Source organism: Ascidia mentula, chromosome 5, assembly GCF_947561715.1.
Source record: "Ascidia mentula chromosome 5, kaAscMent1.1, whole genome shotgun sequence".
NCBI classification, from domain to species: Eukaryota; Metazoa; Chordata; class Ascidiacea; order Phlebobranchia; family Ascidiidae; genus Ascidia; species Ascidia mentula.
Window position 1 is genome coordinate 3945162 of NC_138570.1, and position 21695 is coordinate 3966856.

The 21695-nt window shown below is 38.3% G+C and overlaps 2 protein-coding genes across 3 annotated transcripts; both read right to left on the reverse strand.

Annotated features, from left to right (window-relative positions):
* Positions 1 to 7878: 7878 nt before the first annotated feature.
* Positions 7879 to 13394, reverse strand: LOC145902554 (E3 ubiquitin-protein ligase RNF13-like). Of its 2 annotated transcripts, none has more exons than XM_082990573.1 (14): positions 13242 to 13394; positions 12838 to 12915; positions 12639 to 12773; positions 12492 to 12579; positions 12236 to 12326; positions 11466 to 11571; positions 10922 to 11015; positions 10771 to 10851; positions 10553 to 10666; positions 10246 to 10402; positions 9924 to 10045; positions 9420 to 9474; positions 9277 to 9356; positions 7879 to 8997 (listed from the first exon to the last, which is right to left on the reverse strand). In XM_082990573.1, the coding sequence occupies exons 1-14, from the start codon at positions 13317 to 13319 to the stop codon at positions 8948 to 8950; spliced, it is 1329 nt and encodes a 442-aa protein (XP_082846699.1). In that variant the 5' UTR covers positions 13320 to 13394; the 3' UTR covers positions 7879 to 8947. The 2 variants fall into 2 exon arrangements, with proteins under 2 accessions (XP_082846699.1, XP_082846698.1); XM_082990572.1 differs by lacking the exon at positions 11466 to 11571 and adding an exon at positions 11786 to 11900.
* Positions 13395 to 14340: 946 nt separating this feature from the next.
* LOC145902552 (uncharacterized) lies at positions 14341 to 19890 on the reverse strand. The gene is made up of 15 exons (XM_082990570.1): positions 19675 to 19890; positions 19559 to 19595; positions 19223 to 19327; positions 18446 to 18498; positions 18194 to 18332; positions 17195 to 17372; positions 16969 to 17115; positions 16700 to 16857; positions 16338 to 16465; positions 16134 to 16278; positions 15810 to 15965; positions 15596 to 15660; positions 15397 to 15505; positions 15168 to 15265; positions 14341 to 14861 (listed from the first exon to the last, which is right to left on the reverse strand). The coding sequence occupies exons 1-15, from the start codon at positions 19813 to 19815 to the stop codon at positions 14682 to 14684; spliced, it is 1839 nt and encodes a 612-aa protein (XP_082846696.1). The 5' UTR covers positions 19816 to 19890; the 3' UTR covers positions 14341 to 14681.
* Positions 19891 to 21695: the final 1805 nt, after the last annotated feature.

Consider the following 21695-nt stretch of genomic DNA (forward strand, 5'->3'; position numbering starts at 1 on the left):
CCTGTCGTCTAGACATACCGAAAAGTAGACAGTAAAATTTTACGGCCTTCCTCAACTTTATTTGCTTAAGTTTCAACAAAAATGTTCTTAAATAGAGTGCGGTGTAGCCATGTCGGTTTACTATGGCCGTTAAACGGATTATTGCAGCTGTTAACGAGCAAGTGTTTGGCAAGAGTATGCGTGGTCTCCAGTTCCTCGAAATTTAACCACAGTCAAACATTAATACCACGATTTTTGTTTGTTTTAACCCACGTTAAGAGTATCTTGTCCCCTAAAACAACCAAGCTTAAATTTTCTGATACATTTATTCCTGGTCAGCTAAAATATTGATGAATGCACACCATCCCAGCGCCTCACGTGATTCGTTATAGACCTCGGGTTGTTGTTGTTGTTTGTTTTTCAAATATTCCGCTTTCCAACAGCAGAGACAATTAAGCACGTGAACAAACGAAAAACGTCACACATACTCCGCGGTTCCAGAGTCCGCCACTCACTACGGTGATCACGAGTTTATTGCCACGCCCATTTTACTTCAACCAATCAGTTTGTTCGCCGCTTTCAAACCTCCCGAATCTGTCATTTGTTTAAACTTTCGATTTTTATAACGCTGCAACAGCTTCTTATTTTTCTTAAAGTCCCCCAAGGTCATGTTTTATTTAAGTCGATTTGAAATGTTCAAATTGTTTATCGAATCTAAGTAAATGTTTATATTATTTGCTGCTAACCAAACCCTTACACGACTCTCCAAATGCATTTAAATCCTCGGATTCGTTCATATTTTGCGTCTTACTACATGGAGAAAGGCATAGCATTTGCGGCAGGCACCACTTACCCTACGTCAAGCTCAAGTTGACGCACGTTAGTGTGACTTCTTACCCCACGTTTCAGCGCGACGATGCCCCGAGGGCGCGAGGTCCGTGGTTCGCAAACTGCACAATCTTCTATAAGCGACCGGCTGTGCGTTATGGTAAGATCGTGATTCTCCTTTGCCTGCACGCATTTGCATTCCAAAATGGGCCTTACGTTATCGCGACAAAAAGGCGCGAAAAATCATGATGTATTTTACACTAAAATAGTACATAGTAGTACTCGGGAATATTGGCCAGCAAAGGTGCGTATATTACCGCGATGACTGTCAAGGATTCTACATCAAGTGTTCATTAGGCCTGTTTATATTGGCCGTTTGCTTTTAAAGATTATTTCACAACCCAAATATAAGGTGGAAGCAAAACATAAAAAGTAGTGTGACTTCAATATTTTCTGATTCTAATGGATCATCTAACCTTTTCTGGATGTTACGCAGCGACTTTCGTCATTATCACAAGTATGGCACAACAAGCAAATCAAATGATATAAACTCCTACGCAAATAAATAACTACAAGTAATGAAATGGCGTTGGCACTGAACATAAAGGATATGTGGAGTTGGCGGCCACACATGGCGACTAAAGCAATCTAAAAACGCCAACGCGTTTCACTTTTAATCTAATATGACAGACTTAACTATTCTAAGGATTGTACCAAAGAAGGTGACCATTATTGTGTGAGTGGGTAATAAATTAAACTCGCTAAAGAGAAAAAATGGCGTCCCGAGCCTGAAACGGTAAACGAATGAATACATGGAAAATGTGTGGGCGGTTTACGCTGGTGGTATCTGTAAGTAACTATATATGTATCTATAGTATTGGTGATACTATAGGTGAAAATTTTAATGCTGTGTTTTGTTTATTCCCTCGTTACCAGACATTTTAGAGGTTTAAACATCAGCTTTTCGTCTTGAACCCGCGAAATCAATTGTATTTTTACAACATAATACGTACAAACTCCTCTAGTTTTGATAAAAAATGTTAGACCTCTAAGCACACACAAAACCATAGATGTCACAATCTCCGATCAAAATTGAAAACAAACTATTTTAGTGATGGCATTTTCTCTTTCCACCGCCACCATCTGTGGACGGTAAACACGGACCTTAGAAAAGGTTAAAACTACAACCGCAATTGCATCCATAAACAGGGAAGTGCGCCTGGAGTTCTGGGGGTGAAACGGGTAGTAACAAAAATGTGTGGGGCGCCCATGCAAAGGTCGTTAGCACGTAGCGGCGACTGTAAATATTTGGGGAAAAGTTAGTCCACGGAACACAGCTGAGGGGCGCAGCATAGCCCTCGAAACCCAATAACATTAGCTGCGATTAAAATTCCAAAACATTACGCTGTCAGGTTTAGTGATGGACAGCTCGAGCATCAAATCTATACAAGCTCGTGCACACCCATTGCGTGCCAAAATAGTAGACGTTTATGAACGTGACCCGATATTTGCCAGTGCTATTGCTTTCGGGGTGGCGAACAGGCAAACAAACCTCGGGGTTTGGTCCCTGTTTTGTCAAGGGATGGGTCCTTTCGGGGTAGCGAGCTGATGATCACGATTTGGGGTAAATTTGTCGCAGTCGACCGCAAATGACTGGCGTTGTGAAAACAAGTGGCGCCCGATGTTCGGATTAACCTTTCGAGGGATGGGGTGAGGTTTGATATGTTAGCAATGTGGTAACTGTTGCGGGCGATCAACATGTTGTCGTGGGTCCGTTCAACGGAAGATTCTCATTAGGATCAAATTAAAAGGACTTTTAAGACTGTACTGACACACAAGCTACTGTAGCCTACATACGTACATAATTTTGCAAATGTGTGGGACCAAAAAATAATCCACCAAGGCATTCACGTCCATTCACGTCCGTATTAACTCTTTAATCTATTATATCATAAACTGGACTTGTTGTTCAAAATATATATGTTTACCGCTCGATACCACACAATAATGTTGTGCTCGCAATAAGAGATTAAACTTCGAACGCCACAGATTGAACACCACTGTGGTGGCGCGTGAAGTATTGGAGAAAATAAAAGTTTATTGAGCCTGTCAACAATAAGTTGAGATATTTTTGGCGCGATGTGGTGCATGCAAGACATGTTTAAATTGTCTAAACTGGTGAAATCGAAGTTGCTAGAAGCGTGTACACAAACACGATAACCGTTAATATACGATAATTGTGTGGTTCATGACGATGTCCCAAGAGTTGCATGCCTAAGGTGACCTCAAACCGAAGGCATGCGTTCCGCGGTACTGCTACCAATTTCTCCTTCCTTGTTAAAATACACAAGGGACTTCTTGTCGCATTCACGACATCAAACCGCGGTATGCGAGGCGAAAAAAAAACATTGCATCGCCGGGGATTAATAGCGGTATCTTTTTAGTTTTTGTTTCAAAAAGCAGCTGCTAAAAATGCCGGGAATCTATATTAAACCGACGGTAAGCAGGTGCGCGTCGCCGACGGTCCGAACCTGGTACCTGGGTGTTAGCTTACGAGACCAATATTCTCACAACGACGCGATCGTCTCAACGATAAGATTATTGCGGGCTTTCGGGGAGCGATGCAGAGTTTTCCGAGCGCCCCGTTGGCCGTTCGATCCCTCATCGTTAGCAGGTTGCCCATGGATGTTGAGTGACACTATCCATCAACCTTTATCGCGCGAATCTGTATTCGAAACACAACAGTATCACCTCGCTTTCTCGCCTGCGATATTGCCAGGTCGAAAAATAAAACCGCCGGGCGATAACGCCCCGCTGATCCGATACAGTCGCCAACGCAGCGAAAATGTCAGGGAACGTGGCCTGAAATCAGTGAACAAACACACGCCTGCAAGGAATGCCTGCAACACGCCAGTTGTCCTTTGACCTTGGGCTTATTGCTTTGACGCACGCGCCAGCCGCTTGATAAATGTAAGCTCGTCAGGTATTTAGTCGTCCTATTGTTCTTTGTAGCGATCGTGGTTGAGATTGTAGGCGGGCATTTGGGGTCAATCGCAATTGATTCGCTGCAGCAAAACATCAGATAAATGCAGTAAACGCCTAATCTCTCCATGTAAGTCGATGGTTTTCCTCAAAAACAAGAAATGAACGCACTCTGAAGACATTTAGGGAGATAAGTGGCATGTGTTCTTGAACCGCGCTGGCGTCACAGGCATGGAATTACCCATTTACATCATTCGAAAGTCTTAAAAATATTTATTGTCGCCTAAATTTAACAACCAACCAACTGGGAGTGTTTGAATATATTCCAAAATTGGGTTGTTTCCGACAGAACTCTATCGCAGACAAAAGCAGTTATGTTGTAAAATATGTTATTGCCTATTGGTGTCAAAGCGGAGGTACGCAGCATGAATACCTGGTATCTAATTGTCTGTTGATACGCCGTATTGTTAAAAATAAACTGCATATTTACTCTCGGCATGGGGCTAACATTGAGCCTAAGTCATGGCATTTATGACAACTTATTTTTAATTGTCTATAACCATGCATGTACCAAAAAGAAAGGAAATACCCAAAATATACTTCGATTGTAAATCAATTGTAAACGGGTGAGGCCTATTTCTCCACCGAGGGTTTTTTAAAAATACTATTTTCTGTTAATTTTGTCTGCGTACACTTGAACAATCATTTTTTGTGGTCCAGTGGTATATTACACTGTAGTGACGTCGCAACTGATTTTCCTACTTATCGCGTAAGCTCAAATATAACTCATTAAAATTACAATTTTTTACACTATCGAATAATTCCAAGAAAATTCGTGATTCACTTAAACACACCCCAAACACAAACCCAGAGTGTTACCCATAATGCATTGATGTTCACGTGACGTGCGCAGACCACGGCACGCGCAGTAACGAACTGATGACGTCACTGTGTCTTAGTTCTGGATATTTACGCTTGGATTTGGTAGATTTAGTTAATCGCGTTTTTACCTTCAACCTACTTCCAATTGGGCGAGCAAGGTTTCGCCGAACTGGCGTGATTCGCGAGATCATGCTCGGCGTCACTGTGACGAAACAATGGGCGCTTGTTAAATTGTTCATCCTAAAGCGTTCACTTTTCGGACTGCTGCTCTGAAAAAACGGAAAAATCAACAGTGAATGTAGAATAATCTTACTTAAAGAGAAACCATTCTAAACAAAAAAATGAGTAACGAAAATATGAAACCAAAAGTTGAGTAAAAAACAAAACCCAATATTTCTTGGTAAATCTGTTGCAGCCAAAATAGGAGCAACAACAAGTAATTTACTTCAAATTGTTTCGTGGAGTACAAGTTTACAAAAAAAACTCGTGTAATTTTAAACCAAACAGGACGACAAGAAGTATAAAACGGAAACAAACTTACAAGCAATTACTCAACTTAACCTGCTTTCATGTATTGATTTCCGCCCAATACGTGACGTTACCGGCAAACACCACGCCCGCCAAATGTAAGCACAGGCGGCTACCGGACAACAAATTTGCGGGCGTCATTCACCAACTGAAACGCGTATACAAATTACTCATAATCGGCTGACCATAGGCTTTGCTCAAAGCTTACAGGTCAAATCTTCGCTAAATGTACGTATAATCTGTGCTTGATATGACAACAAACATGGTCTGGGCCACCCGGATGCTCACCGGGTATTGTTTACGAAACAAGGTGAATCACCCGAGCGCATAAAAATAGAACATTACTTAATTTTCAAGACAGTACAGATTTGTACTGGTTTTACTTTGGATCATTTGAGACTTTTCTTTGATTTCTGTTTATCATTTTAATCTAATATGCAGTAAATCTATACATACGTAACGGGAAAAAGCGCTTTAGTCAAAACATTGCTTGTTTTTTCATGTTTAAATATTTTCCATCTGTAACATATTTTTTTTAATCTAAAATTACCGTTGGAAGGTCACGGAATGCGTCTTGGTGCAAAAATATTTCCAAACACCCACAAGTATTTTTACAGCTTGCTGATTGCAGATGAGCAATTATGTGTATGACACATAACGTTAAAATGTCAACAGATAAGCAATATATGAAAATTAGTGATGAAGGAAACGAACCCAAATAACGCTTGTCTTTTAAACAAGTTCGACAACTACCTGTTATAGTGCTGTGTGCAAAGCGGCCACCCACGCATTATCAGAGGACGAATGAAATGTTTCGCCGCGTTTAAACATGTTGGTTTACAAAGCTGTGAATGAACTTTTACCAAACTGTGAATGGCGTTGTTGAATTTTGCAAAAAAACGGTGTTTTTGATCAACATTGTTGTGTAAATTTGATTGAAAATAGCGGAAAATACACAGGAGTTTTGTGTGCATAGATTTTTTCAAAATTTCACGACGCAAAATTCCAGAACCATGAATAGCTTTCTTTATAAATTCATGTGGTTTTGGTTCCAAACCACAAAACGTTATGCAGGAACATCGATGATTATTGTCTGATAAAATCAAAACAAACCCTTAAATCAGACAAAAATCTCAAGAGTATGCCACAAACTTGCTTGCCCCTTAAAGTATGACATTCACAAAACCACAATCTATGAACTTTAAGAAGTAGACAGCTTCAGGGCAAAATTCAATGTTTTGCAAACTTGGTTATGTAACAGATGTTATGCAACTGCATGGTTTATCGACCTGTATATCAAACATGAGTAGAAGTGGGCGTTTTGTTTTTTGCTGCACAGCAATCAGAATGTTAACATTTTTTCCCCATTTCTCGCAGCAGTTGTAAATTTGCTGCGACAATGAGGTACAGTGGCAGCTATTGGGGTCAAAAGTAGCTTTTTCTGTCATCGTGACTAGTCAAAGCGAGATACGAAAAGCCAATCTCCCGATAGGATTTGAATTCTCGACCGTATGGTCATTGCATGACAACTGAAATCACCAAAGATATATTACTCATTTTTTCCAATTAAAGGAAAGTATTTAGTATAATAATATTTAAAATCAGCACTATTTTAATCATTAAAGTCAAAGTGTTTCAACATAATCTAGTATATTTAGAAATCCATTAGGGAACACGCACTCTTTGCTATTGCATGGTTTACCAACGTTGGATTCTGCATAGCAATGCATCATAATTGCAGCAATGCATCAAAAAGTATGTCCGGGGGCACACTTTACAGTTTCTATCCTCACCCTATGACCACAACATATGAGAACTAGGGTAAGCACCAATGTCAAAAACAATTTTGAACATACGATATGGGCAATTGTAACCATAATTGCCTCTCGAAGTGTGAGTGTTGCATAACCTACAACAATTTTCACACGTTTGGCATGAGCATATGATCCCTTTCCGTTATGCAAGAGTTGCTTAATTGCATTTTAACGAACGTTCGATTCGCCTTGCTAAATTTTGCAATTTATTTTAAACTCTGCATACAACCATGCAGACTGGTTTGTAAATACACGCGCACGGTGATTGAAGGATCATTGAAACCAAGTTGCATTGATGCGTGCATTTCAAGATCGCGGTCAACTGAACAAACAAATGGTGACAACGAATCATGCATCAACGAAATTGCTCTGTTGCGTCATCTGACGGAATAACTTTATTGCATCTTGGTAAAAAAAACGAAGAATAAAGTGACTGCAACAAAAGATGATGTCCAACGCCAAAGTGGTTTATTGGAGAATCTTAAGTTGAGGAAGTAAGATTGACATAAACCAATACCGCTTTGTTGCTACCCCGTTATAAGACCTGCTAAAATGGTTCCCAAATAATTGCCCCTCGAGAACTAGGATGAGACGCAATAAATTAAATAGAACCCACAGGACCTTACACTATGCTACATGGCCTACCTTCTGTATCTTTATATATGATCCCTGCTTCCGTGTTGTCATATATAATTCTTGCTTTCATATCAACATATGCTTAAACACCAACACCACTGTAAAGATATAATTAAAATGTTGTTATAACGCATCAGTAACTGCAGTAACACCGGGGACTTGTCATTTAGCCAGGTAATCGTGAAGCTGTGCAACCTATAGTTGTAAGCTGAACAACACAACAGAAGGCTGCAATCTTTAAAGCGCTTTATATACAAACATATGGTGGCGATAGGATACGCTTACAACCCATAAGAAATGATTCAGAGAAGAAAAAATACATGTGTAATGTCACTTTTGAAATTATATAGCAAAGAGTTAAGCCAAGAGAAACGTTTCTGAAGGGGTTGGACAACCTACAGGCCTATATGTGCCTGAAAGGTGGTTGATTGGTTAGACCTAAAACAGCCACATAAGCACCAATATATCGATTATTACCTTTAAGTTGTTCTTGTTTTTTATAAATTAAGAAAAGATTTAGCTTTGTTGGAGAGGACTGTTTAACAAAGCAAGGCCACGGTGTATTAAAATCAGAGCTTAGTTCGAAAAATGGAATAAAAATAAAATGCAACATGAATACCGTGCGCACGTGCGCATATGGTAACAAACGAAGGCCAAATTCGAGCATTTTTTTCAATGACAGACAAATATTGCAAGAGGTATTCGCTTGTTTCAGGAAATTGGTGAATTCACATAAAAATCTAGATGTGAAAGTTTCCAAAGCGAAGAAAATTCCAGGTCAATGCATTTAACCAGTGAGATGATACTACATTGAACTGCTTTTAAACAAGGGAATATACACAGAAGTAATTTATGTCGTTTGTACTACCTGCCATGCACATTTTAGTCCTCCTTTAATTGCGGCCTGGCTAAAATACGCAATAGCTGAAAAAAAGTTTATAACACTGATCGCATTGATTACCAGAGACAGGCGAAATGTAGGGTGTTACGGACAGAATATATGATAACGTATGACGAGAAAAGGCACGGGCCGAAAGGAATATTGAATAGAACATGCCATTCACCAGCCTTGTTCAATCAAATAAGTCACGGCGGACCCAATTTTTTCCAAGTGTAGATGAGGAAATTTGTTGAAGAACAACAACAATTTGGTTGAAACAGCACGAAAAAAATCCAAGTAATGATGTCTAACCTTTCGCAAGTGTGAAAATAAGCGATAATTTCCTTAACTGAAACAGCGCAGTTGCACAACGTACAAAATACAAGTGGATAAAAGAAAGGCTAATATGAAACTGAGTTTAAATCACGGGGTTATTTTCATCATCTGATTCCTTAGGTGTTTGGAAATCTGCAAGAAGAAGTGAGCGTTAGTATGATATACATTAGGGGGGTTAGATCATGGTAATGCATTGTGACTTGATTTAAAAAACAATTTGAATTGAAATTTGCCTAGACCTTAACTTTAATACCGCCACTGCAATATGCCCACAGCTGCTTCGTACGTAACCGTCATTGTACGTATGAGCGCGAAACCTACGCAGTCATCACCACTGTGGCGCAATAATAGTAGGCGGAAGTCATTACTTTGCATGTACAATTGGCAGAAGAAAAAAATTAGTACACTTACTTCCAGAAACGACAAAGACTTCTTCTTGGGCGTCGCGGAAAGAACTGATTTCACTGCCTTCAACAGGGCTGCTGCTACAACTGGAAAATTATGTGAAAGTTTATAAAGTTATTGTCAACGATGCGGACCAATGCGATGTCTACCTGTATTCTTCATCTGACTGCATGGCTTGGAAGTCTGGATTTCCCGGTGACACATCTGAAAAACATAGGTTCAGGTTGTGTTAAGTATAAGAACTGCATTCAGTGCACATTATTACTAGGTCTCATCAATGCAGCTAGTGTTGACTCACATTTGCCCGCCAAGCAGATGAGACCTAATAGGTCAAATTATGTCTATGTGTCAAATTAAAAATATCCTCAAAATGTAATTTTTACTTAAGCATCCATTTTTCAGCAAATTCCTGGTCTACAGGAGTCTCATTGTAATTTAACAATTCTTTCAAAATGTAGAACTTAAAATAGCACTGGTACCACATCAGTGACACATTGGATTGTTTAATTCGTTACCCTGATAATAAAGACAATTTGATACAGTTTCATATGTAGCTCTATTTTAGGGTCACCCTAATGTGTGTACATACTGCGCACCCAAAGAACACATTGACAAACCTTGCATGCACAAATGTTTAACAAGGAAGCACTCACCAGCAACTACGACCAGACTGTGTGCAAGGGGAGTGTCTGTTTCCCTTACTGAGTGAAACACTGGGGTCTCAGCTTGACCATGAAGATCTATCATCGAACTGTGCGGAATTTCATCCTCAAAACTGTGTAACAAACGCTTTGGTTAAACAGCATTTTGATGGGAACCCATTGTTAGAACTATCATAAACTGAATTTTTTGCATTTTGTTTGGGAACAGACAACAATTTGACCCGGATTATATGATCTGTTATTGATTAACTTGCGTCTACAGCATTTGAAGCACAAACTTTTGTTATCAGTAGTTAACTTTTGTAAACAAAACCTGTGGTGGCCTGCCGATCCCACTGTTGTGATTGTGCTGTTGGAATAACTGCGCAAAATGGGATTTTGGGAACTGAACCCTGTAGCCAGTGTTGCTGAATTTGGGGATGATGCCACAGCATTTTGTATGAGCGGTGTACGCTCGCTATCATCGTCACCTGGAATAAAATCATTAAAAATTGATAAACAACCCATGGCAATGTGGGTAGTTCGGTTCAATAGCAATGGATAATTGACCAATGATGTGGTTCAACACAATTGTTGAAATAATTTAAAAATACAAAAATTTAAGATAAGAAAATTCTTACTGTAATCTGTATCGGAGTTTGAAGATTCGTCGTCACTCAATACACGACGCTTGCATAGAGGACACACTCGCTTACTGCTTGTCAGCCAAGGATCGACACACTTGCAGTGGTAAGCTAAAAACAGGTTCTTGTGTCTTTGAATGGGCAAGAGCACCATATTGATCAACAAAGTACAATGCTTTATAGAGTCACGCCAAATTAAAACTTTAAACGCTTACCATGTTGGCATGGCAACACTCTAAGCTTGTCCCCTTCTTCATAATCATCGAGGCATATTGCGCAAACATCATACTCATCACCTGAACGTAGTATAGGAAATATTTAAATAAATAACATCAGTGGAAATGGGTTATGAAGTCATCATGAAACCTTTTTGATATTGCTTGACTGGTAGCTGTTTCAACCTTTGTCTGGACAGTCTGTTGCGCCGCTGTCTTCGTCGGTCACGCATAAATTTAACAAACTGTAAAACAAGCAATTATGTTCATACAAAGGAATGCACATATTTATAAATGTTTACTGTGATTAAAATGTGTCATTAAGTTAAGACGTGTGTAAATAAAACTATGAATAAATGAACAATGTGCACAAATTAAAACGTGATTCACAAGTTTTAAATATTACCACATCACACTCAAAATACCTATCATGTGACAAAATACTTGTTTTTATTTCTAACGAACAAGATATAATTCCAAATGAACTTAGATTGTTAACTTTGAGAATATTGGAACCATGTTGTAAATTTTGTTAATGTTTAGGATAAAATAATTAGCAAATAAAAATTTGAAAGCAGCTTGAAATTACCATGTGAGATACAGTTAAGTATATTGGGTGATGGAAAACATTTGGCAAAACACTGTGCATGCCTAAATGAGTGCATGAACACAACATTAGTGGGAAAAGAGCTTACCGATGCGATAGCAAACACTACAACAGTAAAGCCCAAGAGCGCGAGGACAATAATAAACTCTTTCCACCACGATACAGTGGAGTGGTGCATGATTTGCACAATTGATCTACAAACAAGTATAGGAAACAACATTAAACAACTGTAGCTAGGAGCGTGGACTTGGTGCAACAATATGAAATTGTCATTGTTTTATGCAAAAGTGGTCGGTGTGCAACAATGTTTAAGATTTAATGACATATGTTGGGCAAATCTAGAACCTACGATACACCAAAAGGATTTTTGAAGGTGATTGTTACACCAAGTCCACTTTGCGGACTCACCATAAATATAAGTAGGGCAGCAAAGCAAGTGCCCACAACTGTTACAAAAGGTACAATGTAATATTTGATAGAAAAAGGGTAATATCCAGCCGTGATTTCAACCTGTGGCGAAGACCTGAAGAGTGGATTGCATTAAATTTAATTTTTGATGGCAACAAAAGGTTCTTTAAACTGAAGGGCATGCAACATTTTATAGCATTAAACATGCCATGGCTGTGATTTTTTTCAGAGAATACCTATTTTTGACATAAAGGTTAAAACAAAAAAAAAACAGATTCAACAGGTATTTAACAACTGACATTGTGCTTTGGTAAATCAGTCTGTAGGGCAAAAGCAGTGCATATATATACTTCTCTATGATCAAGTTCAATTACATTTACTGTATATATGTATTAAAGATTTCAGTTAAGTACTGTTTGCATTTAAAACTTCTACGTATACATTACCTACCCATAAAAATAAAGATATGATGCATTTAGTATCCACCCAGTTGTAACACCAACAAACACTGATGGGATTGTAATTTTGTCCGCAACAGCAGCTGCACAAGTTTGACATTATATCAGCATTATTAAATTGCAACAAGAAAGTCATAAATATATCATTGGCAGGTAACAAAAGACCATTGTCATAATAACTGTTATATAAATACATTATGACACACAGAAAATAAAGTCAATAAGGCTATTACAAATCAAATACATACGGTTGTTGGAGCTCATCCGAACCAGGTCATCTGATTCGCCATCAAACACAATCGCGGCATCAAAGTTTGCATTTTGTGCATTTAAAACCTAAAACATAACGAACATTGCAAAACTCCCGAATAACAAAACTAAAAGCACAAAAATACCTTCACGGCAAAGTCACAGCCTCCTCTGATGATAAGGGCAAAAGCGCTGACAGAATCATTCCCAGAATTATTGGGATAAGGCCTCCTCTGAATGGGGTTGCAGGCATCAAGAGGGTTTGCCGGAGCCAATATACCCTAAAGTAACATTTTGTCATGTTCCTGTTGCATGATTACATTCGGAAGTTTGCCGCATACGTACCACGATAGCATCTTCTATAGTTGTTCCAAATTCAGATTCATAATCGTTGAAAGATCTTGAAATGTTGGTTTTGTCATACTGGAAAAATAGGAATGTTGCATCATTCACATGTTTATTTAAATTAACTGAAAATTAAATGTATATACTTGTCCCTCAGGTCAGAAAAAAAATGTTGGGTATTTTACCTCTGTGTGATTTTGCAAAATTTACCAATTATCTGTGCAAAAAAAACTAGCTTAAGCATTAAAGTTGGAAAAAATGTTTGCCAGTCCTTGCAATTAACAGTCAATTTGCCCAGAGAATTACAAATTTTCCAATTATGTATTTTGACTGTATTTCGACAAAATAGTTTTGGTTTCTGCTGTTTTCATTTGTCACTAAGTAAAGACTTGTTGGTAACTTACCCCAATAACTTCGCTAAACACTAGATGAGGTTGCAATGCCTGCAGCATCATAATAATCACAACTGTTTTGGAACCCATGATGCTGAATGAAATCCAAACTAACAAGGCATTTACACAGTAAAGCTTCTTAAGTTTTACATGTTTTTACACTAAAAAGCTAGTCCAAAAAACAGTATATCAGTCAAAATATCATAAATTTTGTTTGTGGAATTCTTTTAACTTGCCACAAAACAAAACAAAACAAATCGAAATTTTAATATTTGCCAACAACAACCCGTGACTTCACCAAGTCGTCACGACTCAGTGAGCAACTTAAAGGAAGGTGTCCTAATTAAAGGTAGTTGTACAACAAAATTAATATTTCTTCGAGGTAAGGGCTGATATAAGTATACGATAGTTATACCTATGGACCAGAGTTTTATGTAGACTTTGTATGCAACCATGGTCATAATGAATTAAAACCAGTTTGGGAAGGATCAATTCATGATGTGGAGCAAAGGACTGAAATTAACGTAGTTTTTTCATTTCATTGCGCAGGTCCAATGGGTAGAATCATAAACATGACATCCGACTGGAGACAAAAACGCGTTAAGATAACATGGGATAAACGTCCATCGTATTCTAATCGGCCAATGGCCATGGGAAAGATTGCGACATTCAGCACAGTGTGCTGTAGTATAAAGGATACGTCGTAACTGTTGCAGCTTATTTTCACAAACATGCACAGCATGGCAACGTGCTAAACGCAGCGAATGTCTTAAACCTCCTGCAGTTTTAACGTGACATCGCGACTTGTTGTTGAAAAACTCATCTCATAAGTTTCGATATAGAAACAATGTCGTTTCTCTATTTTCTGAAATAATGTAAATAACGCTGCCAAACATTCCTTATGAGAGGAGTTTTTCAATTCGCGATGCTTAAATAACGCTACCAAACATTCCTTAAGTGGCTTGGCATTCTTAAATATTTATCGCCATTTGACGTTAAACAGTAAACTAGGAACCAAATCAAAACAGGCATTACGTTTTCACGTATAAGCTCATCAAGCTTAAAATAACTTTTACCACATATATTTTGAAGAAGTATGATCTTAGTGATTTATTTTCATGATTTTTACACTTGTTACAAAATATAAAACAAAACTGAAAAGGATTGTTTTTCTATCAACAACAAACTAACCACTGGCAGTGTTTTGGGCACAGACTAGATATTAAATGCCGTTCCCAAAGCAAATTAGGCATACAAAGCGCTCATGATGCCAAATGTGTAATGACAAAGTTTTTTCAACCCTGAAAAAGGCTTTGAAAAAATAGTCCTTGAATAAGCATAGATACGAAAGTGATATGTGCAAAAGTTGCGTAGGCTACATATATAGGTGAAACACAAAATATTTATATGCGTCCAGAATAAAGGATTTCTGTATATACAAGTTATGTATGATCAGTCACACAGTTTTGGTTTTTTGCTTTGGACGCTCCTAATGGCTTCTCCGCAAATGTGACACTTCTCAATTGAAGTGTAGCATTCATCGCAAGATCCATGTCCACACGGGACAAACGCAAGGTTACGTTGATTGTCTTCGCAAATGGCGCAAATTTCTGATTCCTGCATCGCTTGGAGCTGAAAATTACACAACGCTATAGGCTGAAATTATTTTGTCCTACTAGATATAAAGTGTCGTTCTGGTAATCGAAATTTAGCTCACCGTGTTGTTGGTGAACGGAATATAAGCGTAGGCTACATTGTCAGTCCACATATCAAATAATGACTAAGGACAAACAAAGCCTGATACAGCACTGATAAAGGTAATGTACATTTATAGCCGTTTCCTTGATAATCAAATAAATGTAAACCGCGCCTTGTACCGTTATTTATAAATACAATTTTATCATAAAGAAACGAAACCACTAAATATTAAATAGTAACTTCGTTTTGCAATTGTTTTGTTTCCTCTTCGTAGGGCAATTCTTTCTTTGCGATTATTGTGTTGCACGAAAGGCATCTTTTCATTTTGACGCCACAATCTGCAAAAATATCATGTTATGTTTCAACATACGTGTATGATTTGTTTAAACAAAGTTTATAATATGGTTTGTGTGAGCTGCAAACACACAAAGTAAGTTATATGATTTGATGCGCGACATGTTGGCTTTACCTTCACACAAGATTTTATGACCACAAGGACGGAAAATGACCGCGGAAACCTTTTCTTCACATATCCGACATAACTCATTGGGCGATTCATCGGGTTGTTTCGATCCCCCCTTAAAGTTGAGTGAATATTATTTTATGGAAGTGAACCCTTTTCACAATGTCGAATTTGCCTACGACAAGATAAATTAAGTTAGTTTTACCGTGCTGGTGGTACTGCTGGCATCAGTGGTTTCAAATCGCCGCTTGTGTGAAAGTCCTTTTTGACCTGCATGGCATATAACATGAGCACAAAAAAACCCATGCATCGTTTGTCACAGTATTGAGCTTTGCTGCTGCTTTTAATGTATAGGTCATGACACAAATAATGTACGCAATAACTAGCAAAAATCAATTAAGAATATGTTGCTTTTTTACCTCGAGGTTCTGCATCCGTAGCCGATGATTGGCTAAGTACTGATTCTGAGGATGGTCCAGGCTCGCTAGGATTGGTTGACGTTTTCTGTGGTTTAGACCTAGAAGTATTGCTTGTGCCTGCAGAGCTTGTTTGTTGAAACGTCGTCGGTGTAGACCCTTCATGTAGAACGTTTGTTGTTTAAAGCCAAAACCTATATTCTTGTTTCGAACTAATAAGTTAAAAAATACTTATTTCTTAAAACAACCATCAGGTCCACTCATGCTTCAATCTTTACCCATACAAGAAGACAAAATGAAAGACATACCCAGTCTTTTGTGACTTACCTGTTACTTTCTTCAGTGTGGCGGGGTTGAAAACTCCCATGCAACCATCACCCACAATATCTGTGCCCAATTCCTCCTGGGCAAATTTTACCCAAACATCGTTGTCGGAATCGATTTTGAAGACACGTCCTTGTTTGTTCATCAACTGATAAAACATGACGGGTAAGATTAAAGTATTTTTGAACATACCGTGTAACTTCTTACGATAACCATACGATGATGCCAACCCCCGTGACCTCTCTGCATCCGCTTTATTTGCGTGGGATGGAATTTAATTTCTACTTTGTCGCCAATTTTGAAAGGTCGCTCCTTGGTATTTTCCTGTGGGGCTCCTACAAACATGTAGATATATGTAATTTTTTGTGGAATTGGACCACTAAAATTACACTTCACGTTTACATTGCGAAGACGCAGTTGCGCTTATAATGTTTTTATATATGCAATATTATATATTTAGTCTGGTGATATGATCTCTGCTGGTTAGTTGTTAAGTAGTGTTGTGCTATATGTTAACACCCTGCAACTAAGAGTCACATCTTTCCTATTGACTCCAGGCAGGCATTTACCGACTGGGCGCAGAAATTCCTTGTAATACATGGGTCCGTTGGCAGGTGAAACACATTTGACATCCACCTGATTGTCACATCCCACCTTGCACGTGTTTGTGTTTCCATTCCCCCACTTCAACGAAGCCGCATCGTGGGCGTATTTGTCACGAAAACCTCTGTTCACGTCACATATAAACAGGTAAAGAATACACTAATGATAAACGTGTTGAGCAAGTAGTCGGCTTCGTCAGACATTTGTGCAAAATAAATGAATAATGATGACGAACCTAATGTCCAGAATTGTTCCTTGTTTTCCAGCTCCACCGTCCTGATCTTCCCAACCCCAATGCATTCCTCTTTGAACCACAGCACCAGGAAATAATCCACGGCTCTGAATACGCGCCGCAATTGTGTCACGAGGTGGAAGCAGCAATCTTCCAAAAAAATTTACATGAGATAAACACAGGTAAATTCCTAAACAAATATTCAGGAGAAAATTTAAACCTTGCCTACCCTGATGACCCTGGAGTGTCGAATCTGATGAAACGATGTTTCAAGTCGTGTTTCTTTGCCATAAAGCATGTCGTGCAAAGATCGAAGTCTTCACACTCGTGGCATTTCCATCTTGCACCGCGCAGGCAATCGTCCTTTTCCTCGCATCCGTGACACGAAACGTTTTCATGTTTAACACCTGCGAATGTGGATTAACGTAAGCAAAACCTTTCGTTGAGAATGCTGCAATGCAGGTATAAATAATGCATCAATAGAAATAAACAATATTGCCAGAAGAGCCTTTTTGTGGCCGTTGGATGAGCCAAACCTGCTTATCTATATTTAATGATCACATATAAAAATCCCAATGTAACCATGCAACTTTGTAATCTCAAATTGTTAGCTTTACATGAACCATACTTTAGTCTACAACCAGCAGGTTGTCTTTTTAGCGATATGTTTTGTACGTACAAGATATCAATAGTTGCTTGTTTTGCAAGTTGTTCATTCGTTTTTTATACGTAACGACACAAGGATCACCAACACATAATTACCGCAAACCATTTTAAGTTATTTACCATGGGCAATCTAATTCTGATAGAACAGAAGGGTTTCCGAAACGTTTTTGCTCGCGACCCCATTCATTGCATTAAAATTTTCCTCCTCGTGTTCGAAAGTCGTATAATTTAAAATTTTTTTAAACAGTAATTTTCATTACATAGTAAACCGAGCAGTACTTTTCTGGTATATATGTTTTATTTTCTTGAAAACATGAGCTTTCGCGAGTCCCTCCCGCTTCATAGATGTAAATAATCAGGATTATCTATCAGGTGTCTGATTAAAACCTGAAAATTAGCCGTGCGACCCCCCAGTTTGTGAATTCCTGTGATGGTTAAATGTTCTCCTTTCATAAGCGATCAATATTTGAAGCAACAGCATATAGGGCAGTACCAATACTGCGCCATTTGTGGGCATGTAAAATATAAGTTACGAAATTAATTCAAAATCATAATTTTGTACCTGCTGGTCTGCTATCCAGTATAAGCAAGTCGTAGCTTCCATCGGTATTGTAGGTGTTGCTGGCTCCGGCATCCCACACAACTTTTACACCCTCTCTCTCGATCTCTATAACTGTTCCAACATTTCCTTCACCACCGTCCTGGTTACGTAAGCACATTTATTTTCAGTCTATAGATTTTTGTGCAGTAAATAATCAGACAAGGGTTCTCTCGACTGTAACTAAAATAATCACAAACGTTAAAGTTACCAAACCTGGTTCATCCATTTCCACGAGTCGCTTCGCACTACTCTCGCTCCAAGCAGGTCTAAAAAATATTTAGCTTATAAGGCATTTACAGATTTGAAAAAACAAAAGCTTTTCCCGTGCTGCGAATGTAGAATCCCACTGCTGATACCACCATGTATTGTTGTAAACTAGCGGAAAGAGATTACCACGGTGCACTAAACTTCTTGCCACATATTGCTTCGACCACAAAGTAATTATTCCGAAATATTTGCGCCAAACGTAGTATCCAAACAGTGTTGTTCTTTGGTCTAACACCCTGTATTTTATACGTTACACGTCATTTAATGTGCGCTGTAGCGCAATTGACTTAAGATTCATGGCAATGATAGGGAAGTTATCATGACATAAAGTTTGCCATTTGTAGTTGCTTCAAAGTTGGTCATATACGAGAAGTTGGGAAGAAGGGACGTGCTGTGGGCACATGTAAGGTGAAGTTCAATGTTTATACTTAGATATTCGCATTTTATGTGCAGTATGTTTGCATAAGCACACAAAAAAAAAGTTTACAAGTTTGAGCAAATAATACCCAAAACAAAGCGTTCTTGACTCTTTGAAAGAATAGCACTCCATATATACCCACAATTCATTTTGCTAACTGGGAAATTTTGATAAAAGTAAAAGTATTACGTCGCCAAAATTTCCGCCAGTGTTTGTGTTCTATTTTATAAGTTTAAAACGTACGACACTACGTTATGTAAACCTTCTAGTATATAAATGTATGGATAATACTGTCTGTACTGTACAATTTTTTCCGTCGTCTTCGGCGCCATCATCGTCATCATCTGCGTCATCTTCTAGGAGCATGTCCATGGTGATGTTAAAAGCAAGGAAAAGACGTTTCAGTTCCTCTGCGTCAGCAAGATCGATTAGAACTCGACTTTAATTAATTAGGACTCACTTTAACTATTTGTTGACGTGAGTTCCCCTTTTGATAAAGCACCGTTAAAGCTAATTCTTTGGATGGTTACAAAACGACACGACCCATGGAAATGCGTTTTTGATTTACAAACGTTAGTTGACACGAAAATAAATTGAAACGAAAGTTTGTTTTTTCGATTTGAAGTAGACCTAATTTTTACCCCGGTTTCGTCTTCTCTCCAGTACGTCGTGTAAGGCCTGCCAAAATAATGTAGAAAAAATAACCATAAAAAACCTCTTCCTGTTCGACCAAAACCAAACGAGACGAAAGTTTTACCAATAGAGGGTCAACTTCTTCGGCCTCACAATCTTCCTCGTGGAGGATCTTTCCGATTATGTTGGAAAATGTTTCACCACAATTTTCACATTCAAACTCCTCAGGCGAAGATGGGTCCTCCGTGCTCTGATTGTTCCCCATATTGAGACTTAATTCATGTGCCTCTCAACAAAAGGATATTTGCAACAGTAAGAATATCTTAAACCAATCTGACAACAAAACCTGTTACAAGAAATTAGTCTCTATCGCCATATAAGACTTTAGATGTTAACAATCAAACAAACATCAGCCAACAACACTGAGAACTGTCAGTGAAAAAATGACACACTATATACTTTCGGCAACCTATTTCGTAACTTGGCCAACGAAAATTATATGTGCGCATTTTGTGCAGTTTTTATTACAATGCAATGACATTTTTCGCAATATTGATGATATAAACGTAAAGTTTCATGTGCGGAAAAGATTATTCTAGTAACAACCAATTATAACAATTATGTTTAATCCCACAAAAACACCTTTTTTGCCGGAAGGTAGAGTCAAAAGGCTATTATGCATATTTGCGCGCATGGAGACAGCAAGTACAGATAGGTTTGTGGAAGGTCATATAGTGATTTGCCAAGACAACAATTTGCATTGACGAATTTAATACTGTAACTGAAGGAAGTCTGAATGTTGCGAACTAGATTCACACGTTTTCGTCGGACATAAGCCAACTGTTTCTTGTCTTTTTTTGGTCTTTTGTACCCAGCTTACTTCTATCGATAACTGTAAACCTGAAATCGCCTATTGCAAAGTTTCCACGTCAAGGTTTCGCATGATAAATTCTAGCTTGGAAAGGAATAAAAGTATACAACAGTGTTACTTCAACTGGCTTCGATTATACCCCGATTATATGATATACCCACGGAAGTTTGATACACTGTATATGCACCATACACCAACACAATACGCATATTTACCCGCTAAAAAGCTTTGAAGAATGCAAGTTTCGGTACCTCCCAAAAGACAAAAACCTCCGGTATACAGCCAAACAACAAACCCCAAACAGTCGCTACAGTGGTTCAGCTATAACATAAAGGCGCAATTTATTGCGTCTGCTCACCCTGGGTTCAAAATGCGGAACTGAAATTGGTGACGCGTTTGTGTTTGCCTCGGACGTCCTGTCAAGTTCTATAAATTATAACAACCCAGACATGACCATTGCTTTAAAACGATAAGGTGCAAGCGAATAATAATCTTAATAAACCTTTTCGGGTATTTGCAATTTTTCTTGGTGCATTATATTTTAAACTATAAGGGCTAAAATTTAGAATCCGAAAACACCCTGCTTTAAGTTAACTTTTTCCAAAACGTTGCACGATGACCGGTAACGTTTTATCTAACAAACATAAACCGTTCGTGACAAAAAGTTTTCTAATATAGTAAAAAGGGAAAGATGGGAAACAATCAGCGTCAACATTTCGTTAATATGACTCAATAAACCTAACGACAATTCCGCCTAACCCGGCATAAAATGAGGAACTGAAATTTGTGAGGTGTTTGTTATTGATTGTTACGTTTATTGCATTATAATGCCGATAATAGTCTCGGAAGTTCCCGTACTGTAAAGGCCAAATGTACAAACGTTCGGAGACAAATTAGCTTTTACGATTTCTATCTATGGTAGTAATGTAGATTGCTTTAACCCTGGTTTCTGTTAATGTTGTTCCGAAATTCGTCGTATGTGTCGACAGTTACCTTGAAGACCGGTTTGGCATATAAACGATACAAACATCGTGGAAATTAACTTTGCGAACGTACATTCCAAAAGACACTTTGTTATTATGACGTTAATGCCCATTCGGCTTAACTCAGCAATAAAATGAGAAAAAAGGAGGAAGTCGTAAGGTGTTTGTGATTGATTGTTACGTTTGCTGAATTATAATGCCGATAATAATCTCGGAAGTTCCCGTACTGTAAAGGCCAAAGGTGCAAACGTTTAGACAAATAAGGATCACACTTATCTGACAACGCCTAAA

Bases quoted from the DNA above. Each gene is read 5' to 3' on its own strand.
- LOC145902554 (XM_082990572.1), bottom strand. From the start codon at position 13,319: ATGGGTTCCAAAACAGTTGTGATTATTATGATGCTGCAGGCATTGCAA. The intron at 11,901-12,235 runs GTAGGTAATGTA...TCCACTCTTCAG, and splicing joins TCATATCTTTATTTTTATGG to GTCTTCGCCACAGGTTGAAA. The intron at 8,998-9,276 runs GTAAGTGTACTA...TTCTTCTTGCAG, and splicing joins AGTCTTTGTCGTTTCTGGAA to ATTTCCAAACACCTAAGGAA.
- LOC145902552 (XM_082990570.1), bottom strand. From the start codon at position 19,815: ATGGGGAACAATCAGAGCACGGAGGACCCATCTTCGCCTGAGGAGTTT. The intron at 15,966-16,133 runs GTAAGTCACAAA...TTCTACATGAAG, and splicing joins CACACTGAAGAAAGTAACAG to GGTCTACACCGACGACGTTT. The intron at 15,266-15,396 runs GTAAAGCCAACA...ATATTTTTGCAG, and splicing joins TCATAAAATCTTGTGTGAAG to ATTGTGGCGTCAAAATGAAA.